The sequence below is a fragment of the Serinus canaria genome, chromosome 25 (genome assembly GCF_022539315.1).
Source record: "Serinus canaria isolate serCan28SL12 chromosome 25, serCan2020, whole genome shotgun sequence".
NCBI lineage: Eukaryota > Metazoa > Chordata > Aves > Passeriformes > Fringillidae > Serinus > Serinus canaria.
Window position 1 is genome coordinate 5,559,334 of NC_066338.1, and position 12,532 is coordinate 5,571,865.

Here is a 12,532-nt window from a genome sequence, read left to right on the forward strand (position 1 = left end):
GCCCCAGTCCGTGTGACACCCCAGCGGTGACAGCCCCAGCGTTCCCCTGTGTGTGACACCCCAGCGGTGACAGCCCCAGCATTCCCTGTGTGTGACACCCCAGTGGTGACAGCCCCAGCGTTCCCTGTGTGTGACACCCCAGCGGTGACAGCCCCAGCGTTCCCTGGGTGTGACACCCCAGCGGTGACAGCCCCAGCATTCCCCTGTCTGTGACACCCCAGCGGTGACAGCCCCAGTGTTCCCTGTGTGTGACACCCCAGCAGGTGACAGCCCCAGCGTTCCCCTGTGTGTGACACCCCAGCGGTGACAGCCCCAGCGTTCCCTGTGTGTGACACCCCAGCGGTGACAGCCTCAGCGTTCCCCTGTGTGTGACACCCCAGTGGTGAAAGCCCCAGCGTTCCCTGTGTGTGACACCCAGTGGTGACAGCCCCAGCATTCCCTGGGTGTGACACCCCAGCGGTGACAGCCCCAGCATTCCCTGGGTGTGACACCCCAGCGGTGACAGCCCCAGCGTTCCCCTGTCTGTGACACCCCAGCGGTGACAGCCCCAGCATTCCCCAGTGTGTGACACCCCAGTGGTGACAGACCCAGCATTCCCTCCCTGCAGTGGCTCCAAGGGAAGCGTCCAGAGCCGTGTCCAGTCCATGGAACTGCCCACCCTGGCCTGGGCTGATGTGGATTCCTCTGCACACTGCTCGAGGAAGGTCCCTCTGGCCACCTGCCCAGTGCCACAGACAAGCGTCTGACACAGTTACAGAGCTCTGCCCAGACATGACAGGGAGAGTTCATTAAAAAACCAAAAAACCAAAAAAAAAAAAACCAAAAATCCATACAAAACCATACCAACAAAAAAAAAACCCACCACCACCCAAAAAAAAAAAAAAAAAAAAAAACAACAACCAACCACAAAATAATCAAAAAACAAATCAAAAAAACAAAAAAGAAACTAAAAAAAAACCCCAAAACATATAGAAGTAAAACCAGAAGAAGAAAAGGAGAACTCCCCCCAGCAGAGCTGGTCCAGCTGGTCAGTTGTCACACCTGCACTCACACAAGGCCTGGGGCTGCAAAAAATGAGGATTCCTTGGGCACATTTGCAGGAGAAGCAGGTTTAGGACAGGCTCTCAGAACTGTTCTCAGCTGAGGTATGAAGGTTCCTTCGGCAGCTGCAGGGCCATTGGAAATGCAGAGCCTCAGCCCACAGGGCAGAAAAGGGCTCTGAGTTCCCCTCCCCAGACTAAAGCCTGTTCCCAGGCTGCTTCACACTCAGGATTCTTCTGGAGGGCTGCTCAAAGCTGAGTGGGCTCTGGCTTCTCCATGTTGCGTGTCCTAAAGCTGCCTGGGAGAAGGAATTTCGGGTCAGCTCCGCTGGCACAATCCCTCCTGGGGCAGGGCACAGCTCCAGGAAGGGCTTTGCGTGCCGAGGCTTTGCTGCAGGCAAGGAAAGCTCCTGGCTCAGGGTCACCTTTGCTGCTCAGCCAGAGCCCCGAGTGCCCCGGCAGCAGCAGCAGCAGCAGAGAATGGCAGCATTGCCACGGGCTGGCGCTGGAGGGGAGATTTCCCCCTGGAGAGAGGCTCCTATTCCAGTTGTTGCATTCAGTCAGCTGCAGATCCCTCAGCTTTGGCTGCACAGCAGCTGGAAATGCAAGTCCAGCAGCTCTGTCCATGGCCAGCCCCAGCAGGTGACAGCAAGGACAGGGCCCCCTGGCAGTGGGACATTTGCAGGGAGCACCTTCAGCAAGTGCTGGGGGCTGGGACTGTGTGCAGAAAACGCCCTGGAGGCGTCTGCAGTGAGGCTAAAGGAACAAAGTTTCAGTTGTGGCCTCACCAGGGAATGCCAAAATCGATTGTTTTCCATTGCCGGCTGTTCTAGGAGCCCCAGAAGAGACCCCGGTGGGGCCCAGGAATTGAGAGCGGGGACTGTGCAGGAGCCGGGAGCAGCGAGAGAGGCCGGGCTGAAGGTGCGGGGCGGGCACGGGCTGGGAGGGGGCCCAGCCCGGGGGTCCCGCAGAGCCTCCCTGCTCCAGAGCCGCAGCTGCGAGAGCGGGGCAGCTGCCGGGATCGGTGTGCCAGGGACGGGCCGCAGGTGGGGGTTCCACGGGGCTCGGCTGGAGCAGCTTTTTGTCCCGGGGCATTGGGGGCATTGCCGCGGGTTGGGGTCCCTGGGAAGGCGCAGCAGGACAGGGTGGCAGTGGTTGGTTTGTGGATTTGTTGTTGGGATGTTTTGTTGGCGGCCCCGGGCGGGCTGTGGGAGCCGGGAGCGGCCGGGCGGGCCCGGAGCCGCCCCTGGGGCCGGGAGACCCCGGGCAGAGCTCTGTGCTCGGGGCCGAGTCCCGGGCCCAGGCCCGGGCAGCACTCGGCGGCCCGTGGGCCCCCAGGGCAGGCGGCTCCGTGTGGCCGGGCCGGCCCAGCCGTGTCCGCAGCGGGCTCCGAGGGGAGCGGCCCGGCCGTGGCCGTGCGGGGCCGGGCGGGGCTCGGGGGGCCGGGCCGGGCAAAAGTTGAGCGAGAGCGGGGGAAGCGCTGGCACAGAGGTCCCGGGCTCGCCGTTCCCCTCTGGCCCCGCAGCCGGGCTCGGGGGCCGCCTCGCTCAGAGCCAGCCCCGGCTGCGGGGGTCCCCGGGGCTCCCTGGGCAGGGGGCGGCGGGGGCTGCCTGAGCTGCCGGAGCTGCCGGAGCTCTGTGCCCGGGGCTTGGCGCGGCTGCCGAGGCAGCGAGGGATGCAGGGTTCCCCCGTGCTGGGGCTGCACTGTCAGCCCAGAGCCACGTGGGGATCGCCCAGCACCGGCAGGGCTGGCAGGGAAACCGGCAGTGGGGGGAGCAGAAACGAGCGATGCGAGAGCTGGGGGTGCTCCAGAAGGCTGGACATGTTGGGAGCATGGACAGGGGGGACCCATGGATACCCCTGGGCCCTGAAACAGGGACTCCGGACAGTGCTGACCCCGGACAGTGCTGGAACGCCTGTAATGCCAAAGTGGTGTGTGGGAGGAGACCCTGGGCACTGCAGGGAGGAGATGCCGTGGGAAGGCACTCCCCTGTAGGTCTCTGTCATCCGAGGCTCCCTCCCCATGTTCTAGAAAGTTCTGGTATCCCCTTCTCCCCATTGGCCTGCACACCAGCTCCACCCTTCTCCCTTCTCCCCATTTGCTCTCCCCCAATCACCCCACATTTGTTCCTCCCCTGGTCCCTCTCCCTGTTGGACCACGGCGCCCTGACCCCCCCTCTCCACCAGTCCCTCATAAGCCTTGTCCCCACCCCAGTCGGGGCCTTCCACAGCCTGCCCTCCTTAGAGTGTGGTTGTTTCCCTGAGCCTCTCTGTCCCACCCTGCCTACTTTCCTTCACCTATCCTCAATAAACCCTTTCGGAACCTGACAGCATCTGTGGAGCTCTCCTTCATTATTGGTGTGCAAGAGTTAACCGGGACCGGGAAGCGCCTGCAGAGCAGTTCGAGGGAACCTCTCTCCCGGGGAGTTGGATCCAACTGACTGCCCAGGAACAGAACCCGAGTGGGACCCCATACCATCAGGAGACCCCAGATCCCGCAGTGGTGAGCCCAGAGAAGGGAAACCTGTGGAATTGCCAGGAGCCCCAGCAGCCCAGAGAGGGGAACACCAATACAAACTTTACCCACAGCAACTCAGAGCCCAAAGTGGAGAGACCAGGGAGGGGAAACTCAGGGTTGGGTGCTTTTGCTGAATCTTGGTCATTTGTGTATTTTTGGGGACTGAATCTCGGTGTTTTGTTGGTTTACAGGGGCACCAGATTCCCGGTGAGTTCTAGAGTGTGAAGGTCCAGGTGCCCAACACTGGAACTGTAATATCTCAGGGCAAAGGTGACCAGGGTAAAAGAGAGACACCCCTCTGAGTACAATGGTGTCAGCCATCAGCATTTCCAGGCTCATGTTAATGCAGCAGGCTTCATTGCTATCACCCAGTTCAATCCTGGTTTTTCTTTATATGTACCTCTCCTAGAATGTTCTCTCCTCTCTTGTCCCCTATTGGTCCCAGTTTACTGCAGTGCTCCGCCCCTGTTACCTCATTGGTTCCCAAGTTGGCTGCCCCTCCTCTGCACCACTTGTGCTCAGTTCCCATTGGTCCTTGACCCTCAGATCCGCCCCTTCCCCCCTATATAACCCCGTGTCCTCAGCCCCATTTTGTCTCTGTCCCTGGACCATCTGCATTGCTATAAACTGTGTTTGGAGCCTTCTACAAAGATCCATCTCTGGCCTTGTCCATCAGCAGGATAAGCAAGTGTGCTCTGGGCTCTGGGAGTGCAGGTTGCTCACAGAGGCTTGTTGTGGATAAGCTGCAACACAAGAGATGGACTTGGGCAAGAGGAACCTCCTAACCCAATGTGCTCATGCATTGTATTTTTCCCCAAACCAGGGTTTCCCATTCCCTAACCTTGACTGGATGGAGGGGGAGGCTGTGAGGAAGAGGAAGATGCCCTGGGACACCCAGGCAGGTGAGGAAGAAGTCAGTGCCCCTGTCCCCCTCTCTCCTGCTCCATCTCCCAGCCCAGCATGGCCCCTGGCTGCAGGACAACCCTGCTGCTGACGCTGTCCTGCTGGGGATGCACTGTGGGGATCTCCTTCCCCTTTTCTTCTGGCACAAAGGCAAATCACGTCCTCTCCTTGTCCTTCCTCCCCCAGACAAGGAGCTGAGGATGGAAACTAGAGAGGACAAATCCCCGCGGCAGAACCTTGTGGAAGAGGCCATTTTGAGTGACTCCACCGGGCAGAAATCCAACAGAGAGGAAAATCCCTGGAGATCCTGCAGGAGGGCAGGCTCCAAACCCAGCCCAGGGTGCTTTGAGGAGGAAAGACCCACCCTGAGGCAGGAAAGTAGACAGAGCTTCAGCCGGAGCTCGGAGCTGGCGGCCCATGAGCAGCTTCATGATGGGGAGAAGCGTTACAAGTGTTTGGAGTGTGGGAAGAGCTTCAGGCAGAGCTCTGACCTGATCCGCCACCAGATGATCCACACTGGGGAATGGGCCTATGAATGTGGGGAATGTGGGAAGGGCTTCAGCTGCAGATCCACGCTCATCACCCACCAACGCATCCACACTGGGGAGAGGCCCTACGAGTGCCCCAAATGCCAGAAGAGGTTTCACACCAGCTCCAGTCTCCTCCTTCATAAGCGGATTCACACAGATGAGAGGCCCTTCCACTGCCCCTACTGTGGGAAGGGCTTCAAGCACAACTTCACACTCAACAGGCACCGGCGCATCCACACCGGGGAGAGGCCCTATGAGTGTTCCCAGTGTGGGAAGAGCTTCACCCGGAGCTCTGACTTGACCAGACAAAAACGGAGGCACCGGTAAGGGAAGCCCTGCAAATACCCCCACTGCAGTGCATTGCATGCACTGCTCCAGCTTCATCCCCCGTGGAAGAACCCTGGTTATCCATGTTCCCTATGATCCATGCTGGGAAGACACCTGTCCCTTTTCCTGCCCCTGCCAATGGCATGGTGTGAGATTGAAGAATATATGGGTCCTGCCATGGCCATGTCATTACATTGACTCCCACCTCAGGTCCTTGCCGGGGCAGGAAAGGGACTCTCTCTCTCTCTCTCTCTCTCCGGTCCTTTCCAAGCAGGAGGAAATACATGGCCAGGAAGAGCCAGTCACAATAATGCTGTAGTTTTCCTTGTAAATAGTTTTTCTTATATTTTCTGTTAGAAGCATTGTTTCTGTTCCTGTTTGTTGCTTGTCTCATTGCTGTTCCCAATAAATTGTTCTTATCCCAGCCTGGGATCTTTGCCTTTTGTGATTTCCATGGGAGGCGGGAGAGCAGCAAGGGCAGCACGGTTTTAGCGGGAGCAGGAAATTGGGGAATCCCATTCCTGAACCCTGGCCCGTGGAAACCGAGCATCCCAGCTGGTCCCAGCCCTGGTTGCCATGGCAACAGCCTTGGGAGCGGGTCCCTGGCTGGGGCTGTGGGAACCTCTTCCCTCTGGTGCCCAGGGACAGGACTGGAGGGAATGGCTGCAGCCGAGTCGGGGCAGGCTTAGGTTGGATCTCAGGGAAAGGTTTTTCCCCAGAGGCTGCTGGGGCCCTGCCCAGGCTCCCCAGGGAAGGGTCCCAGCTCCAGGGCTCTCTGAGCTCCAGCAGCGTTTGGACAGCGCTGCCAGGCCCAGGCTGGCATTGTTGGGGTGTCCTGTGCAGGGCCAGCAGTTGGACTCGAGGATCCTGATGGGTCCCTCCCAACTCAGCCAATTCTGTGGTTCTGGGATCCCATGAGCCTGGGGATGGGACTGCCAATGGTTGCCATGGCAAAGGGCTCTGGCTGCAGGCCTGAGCTGGTGTCCATGGCAACCACCCCTGGCATGGGGTCTCCATGGAGCTGTTGAGGGACTGAGCAAAGCAACAGGGGGCTGGTGATGGTTGCCATGGAAACTGACCATAGCAACAGGGGGCTTATGATGGTTGCCATGGAAACTGACCATAGCAACAGGAGGCTGGTAATGGCTGCCTGCTGAGGATCAGATTTGTCACAGGCCCTCAGAGGGGGTCCATGGGTACTTTCCAAGAGTCTCCAGGCTTTTCAAGAGCTGGAATGTCACAGGCAGAGTCAGGGGCTTCATGGAGACCCCCCAGGGCTTTCTGGGGATGATAAAGAGCCGTGTGGTCACAGGCAGTCACAGCCATTCCATGGTGACATCCCAGGGCACCTTGGGCTGCAAAGGCACCGATCTGTCACAGGCACTCATGGGGGCTCCACGGTGACATCCCAAGAGTCCCCAGGCTGCCAAAGAGCTGGGATGTCCCAGAAACTCACACGGGTTCCTGTCATAGGCACAGTGGGTGATTCAGGCAAAAGCTTTATTTCTTTAATAGAGAAACGCCCGCTGAGTAATGAGGTACAGAAATGATGCCCAACAGCCCCTGCAGGGCCCCTGGACTTCTAAAATTCCTACTAAGGGAGAAGACTGGGAGGTGCTGGATCCAATTCCAGATCCAGCATTTATCAAAGGTTTCAAAGATTGGACAGGTGGAATTGAAACTTAATGCAATTTGTCCCACAGGAATAATGATGGAATACCAGATAAATTTATTTAAATACAGCTCTGAATGATTCTGATCATGATTGGACAGAGAGATCTTAACCAGAGTTATTTACTCCACAGTACAGGAGCTATAACAATTATTAGAATATTCTGCTCTAGGAGGTAATTTTGAAGTCAAGAGGGCCTTGCTGGAGTTGTTGGAGCCCACGGCAGGCAGAGTCTCCTGCTCCAGCAGGAACTGCCTTTCCTGTGCCATGAGCAGGGCAGGTCCCACTGCAGGAAAAGCCCCAGGCCAGCCCCAGCCCAGGGAAGGCCTCAGGCACAAGGGCAGAGTGCCGTGCTGGGAGCTGTGCCAGGGAGAGCCTGAGGCACCAAAGGCACCTTGGCAGCAGCAGCTGCTGGCAGGGCATGGCCAGAAGCCTCCCTTGGCACCCCGGCCTGGTGGGCACCACTGCAGAGCTGCTGCCTCAGGGCTCATTTCTGGCTGGGCTCTGAAAAGCCACTTCTGCTCCAGGAGCCTGACTGGGAAGCCATTGGCCCCGGCACCCTGGGGACAAGATATTAATGACAAAACTCTTGATGCCAGCAGAGACAAGGCAGGGGCAGAGGAAAGGGCAGAGCCAGGCCCAGGGCCAGGGCTGCCATGGTGATGGCTGTGAGGTCACTGCCCCTGCAGCAGCCTGGCTGCCCTCAGCAGACATTCTGGCCAGAAGTGTTGTGAGGGCACCCAGCACATCAGAGAACCCACACTACAGGAATTCTGTCACAGGGGTGGGGAGGGTTTCACTGGGTCAGGCTGCACAAAGCTCCTAATTTTTGAGCATTCCTGGGATGGGGAATCCACTACTGTGGAAAACCAGTTACAGTTTTGTGCCACTCTCATACTTGGAAAATATTTCCTCCTTCTACCAAATGTAAATCCACTCTCTTTCAGTTTAAAGATATTGGCCCTTCTTCTGTCACTGCAAGATTTGGGAGAAAATACTTTGGCAACTTTTTTCCCGTTTTCACAGATCTTGGAAAAGAACCAAAAGCTCCCAAGCTGGGGTTCGGAGGCCTCATCAGAGAACCAGCAGGGACAGGCTGAGGACTCTGGGTTCCTTGATGTGGAGACTGAGGACAGAACAGGAGTAGCCTGGGAGGGATAGAAAGGTGGTTTCAAAGAGGCTGGAGCTTTTCTTCATTGAATAAATCAACCAGAGAAAGAAATAATGGCACCAAAGGCAGCTGGAGAGGCCCAGAGAGGACATGAGGAGAAAGGAATTTCCCTGCCAGGGCAGGGCTGTGGTGCAGCACGTCCCCAGAAGGAGCCTGGAGCAGCCCAAGGCTTTGTGTGGGCAGGCAGAGGCAGGCAGGAGGCAGAGCTGTCAGCAAAGGAAGGGGCCAGCCAGGTGGGGCAGCCGGGGGATGAGCACAGCCTGCAGGGACAGAGGCCAGGGCAGGGACACCGTAGGACAGCCTGGGCTGCACAGGGCACAGGGATGGGCAGCAGCTGCCAGGCCCTGACAGAGCCAACTTGGGCAGCACTTTGGCCATGGCTGCTGGCCCTGGGCCTGAGGCCACAAGGAGGGGACAAGTGACCCTGGCAGCCCTGGGGCCTCATTGCCTCCTTGTCCCTGCTCAGCAGCCTGGCAGGGGCCGCCCCATGGTCCTGCCCTTGGCATTGCCCATCCCCACATGCCAGTGCCCATCCCGGGAAGAGCCCTGAGCACTGAGGGAGGGACAGGATCTGCCTTGCCAGGGGCTGGGGCTCAGGCCTTGGCCCTTTGCATTCCTGAAACACATCCAGGTGTGCTCAGCACCAGAGACACCTTTGCCTTGCTTGTCCCCAGCTGCCATCACTGCCTCCAGTGTTCTGCTCTACCTGGAACCTGGGGACACTTTCTCAGTTGTGTTACTCAAAGGGATCTCTTCAACGTTCAAGAAACTTCAGTGTTTCAGTCTCACTTTGAATTCTTGAGAAGTTCTTTGAGCACTCTCTAAAGGACTGGGTCAGATGCAAAGAGCAGCAGAGCCGCAGAGGGTGATTAAAGTCCTTGTGCTGTGTCTGTGCTGCTGGGCTGGGCTCTGTGACATCACATGGGCTGTGTGACATCACAGGAGCTTTGTGACACGACAGGGGCTCTGTGACATTACAGGGGCTGTGTGACATCACAAGGGGCCCTGTGACATCACAGGGGCTCTGTGACATCACAGGGGCTGTGTGACATCACAAGAGGCCCTGTGACATCACAGGGGCTGTGTGACATCACAGGGGCTCTGTGACATCACAAGAGGACCTGTGACATCACAGGGGCTCTGTGACATCACAAGGGGCCCTGTGACATCATAGGGGCTGTGTGACATCACAGGGTGGCTGTGTGACATCACAGAGGCCCTGTGACATCATAGGGGCTGTGTGACATCACAGGGTGGCTGTGTCACATCACAGGTATGTTGTGTGACATCACAGGAGGCTGTGTGGCATCACAGGGCTGTGTGAGGTCACTGGGGAGGTCACTCTGCCCTGTCCCCCCTCACAGCCCCCCCAGAGCAGTCCAACCCTGCTCGTGCCCAGCAGGGTCCCCTGTCCCCCCGGGTCCCCCCGCCCCCGGTGCCGCAGCCTCCCCCAGAGGATGTTCCACGAGATCGACCCCAGAGCCTGACACGGGGACGGGGGGCCGGGGCCATGGGGGTGGGACAGGGGGACAGGGACCCCCCGACAGTGTCCCCGTGTCCTCCAGGGCCAGAGCCTGGGCCAGGGCTCCTTCACCCTGTTACGAATGAGGGCTTGAGAGCACTGAAAAAATCCTGTCAAGGGATCAGCAAAATCAGATTTAATATTAAGGGACAGCAGCACAAAGTTCCTTGGCAAGAGTCACTCTGCTCCTGACTGGACACTTCAGGCACAGCAAGGAAACAAAGCAACAACAAAACCAAACAGAATCCAGGCAATCAAACCAGAAATGAACCAAGAGCTGTCCCTGTGTCTGTGTGTGCGTGAGATTCAAGGAGAGTGAGGGCAAGGACAAAAGGAATACGGGCCAAAAGCTTAGGAGAGCTCAAACTTAACAGGACTTAACTTATTCCATAACCCTGATGCCTTCAACTTCACAACTGAGCAAAAGAACAGCACTTATCAGCATTTAACCCAACTTAAAACATATGACTTAGCAATTTAACAGAGGAATACCAGTTATTAATATTCAAGTTAGCTTATAACTTATATTAAGCCTAACAACTTAGCAAATGAACAACTCTCAGAAGCATTTAACTTAGCTCATACCTCATGACTGAACATTTCTAGAGGCCTGACTGACTCAGCTATGCAAGGCACTCAAACCCCTCAGAGAGCAGCATTTCTGCCCCATTTCCCCAGCACAGGCACTCCTGTGTGCACACAGACACACAGAGTCAGTGCAAGGCACCTGGGAGAAATTCCCCTGAGGGCAGGGAATGCTCCCTGTGGATGCTTTGGCATCTCCCCAGCAGGCCAAGGGCTGAGCCTGGAGCAGTGGGGGGATCAGCCCAGGCTCTGTGGTTGTTCAGGATCCCCGAGTGCAGCAAACGGGAGAGTTCCCGGCTGGGAGAGGCCCCACCCAGAGGGAGTCGCTGGCCCAGGAGAGCTCCAAGGGCTCCTTTTGGAGCGCTGTGTGCAGGGCCCCACGAGAGGGGCTGCAGTCCCAGCAATGGTTCATCCTGGCCACACTTGGCACCAGCAGCTTTCTTTGGCACTGTGAGAACAGGGATGTTGTGCCACTGAGGGAACAAAACCAGTTCCCAGGGCTGCTGGCAGAGAAAGCAGGAGCTGTTTGGGCAGCAGCAGTGCCTGGAGCAGACAGTGTTTGTGATGAGCTGAGAGGAGCTGAGCCCAGGGGCTGCTGGCCAAGGCCCAGGCCCAAGGAGCATTTCTGAGCTGGCAGGGCAGGCTGAGAAGGGGAGGGGGGAATGCAGCAGCACAGGGCCATGGAACCAAGGGAGCAGTGTGACACTGTGGGGCCCTGTGACACCAAGGGACCATTGTGACACTGTGGGGCCCTGTGACACCAAGGGACCATTGTGACACTGTGGGGCCCTGTGACACCAAGGGACCATTGTGACACTGAAGGTGTCCCTTGGAATCATGGAGAGCACTGTGACATTGCTGGGCCTCATGGAACCAAGGGGACTGCACTGACACTGTGTCGCTCCATGGAATGTAGGGATCACTGTGACACTGAGGGACCCCATCAACCAAGGGTTCATTGTGACTCTGCAGGGCCTCATGGAACTGTGGAGACCATTATGACACTTTGGGGTGTCCTGGAACCAAGGGGCCATTGTGACACTGCAAGACCCCATGGTCTCACAATGGTGCCAAAGGTCCATTGTGACATCGCAAGGCCTCAGGGAACCTGATGGGAGAGACCATTGTGACACTTCACAGCCTCATGGAACCAAGGGACCTTTGTGACACTGTGGGGCACCATGGCACCAAGGAGACCATTGTGACACTACCAGGGCCCATGGAATAGGCAAAGCACTGTGACACTGTGAGGCCTCACGGAACCAGTGAGACCATTGTGACCCTGGGGGTCCCCACAGAACCAAGAGGGACATTGTGATACTGTGGGGCCTCGTGAAACCAAGAGGCCTTTGTGACACTGCAGGGCTGCATGGAACCAAAGGTCCATTGTGACATTGCAGGGCCTCATGTTATCATTGATCCATTGTGACACTGTGGAGCCAAATGAGACCATTGTGACACTGCAGGGCTGCATGGAACCAAAGCTCCAGGGTGACACAGAGAGGCCTCCTGTCATCAATGGTTCATTGTGACACCGTGGAGCCAAAGGAGACCATTGTGACACAGCAAACCCTCAGGGTCCAAGGGTTCATTGTGACATTGCAGGGCTCATGGAACAGAGGAGTCACGTGTCACTGTGGGGCCTGGGGAACCACGGAGACCATTGTGACACTGCAAGGCCTCATGGAATCTTTGGGACCACTGAAACACTGTGGGGATATATGAAACAGAGGGGCCACTGTGACATTGTGGGACCCCATCAAACCTAGGGGCCAGTGTGACACTGCAGGTTGTCTTGTAATCAAAAGGCCATTGTGACACTGTGGGGCCCCATCAAACCAAGGGAACACAGAACAGGTCTGGCTTCACCTCTCATTGACTGCCTGACTGGTCCAGCTGACCTTGGCACATTGGGAGTCTCTTCTCATCTGCTACTGAAACATTTGGGCTCCATGCTTTCCTTGTCATGGGAAAGAACTGTCTTCCTCCAGGCACCCATGGCCAAAATTGGGATTTCACCTCTACATTTCCTTATAGCCAGGGATTGCTCCTATTGGAATATTGCCAGGACAAGTCTGTCTTGCAGTGGTTTCAAAAGGGTCACTTCCCATCCCCAAAGCATTGGGGAAGGCTCCGTGCTTTCCTTCCCATGTGAAAGAACAGTCCTCGTTCTCCAGGTGCCCATGGCTGAGATTGGGGTTCCACCTCTAAAATTCCCTAAATCCAAAGACTGCTCCCAGACAAAATCTGCCATTCCTGACAAG

General features: G+C 57.1%; 1 protein-coding gene and 1 pseudogene across 1 annotated transcript in view; one reads left to right on the forward strand and one right to left on the reverse strand.

Annotated features, from left to right (window-relative positions):
* The window catches only part of LOC115485198 (uncharacterized), a 2,106,330-nt gene that overhangs the window by 1,197,184 nt on the left and 896,614 nt on the right, over nucleotides 1-12,532 (forward strand). The window contains 1 exon segment of the mRNA XM_050983901.1: nucleotides 4,876-5,314. Coding sequence (XP_050839858.1) covers nucleotides 4,876-5,314 — 439 coding nt within the window.
* Nucleotides 1-12,532, reverse strand: part of LOC103825013 (zinc finger protein 208-like) — a 742,626-nt pseudogene that overhangs the window by 166,118 nt on the left and 563,976 nt on the right.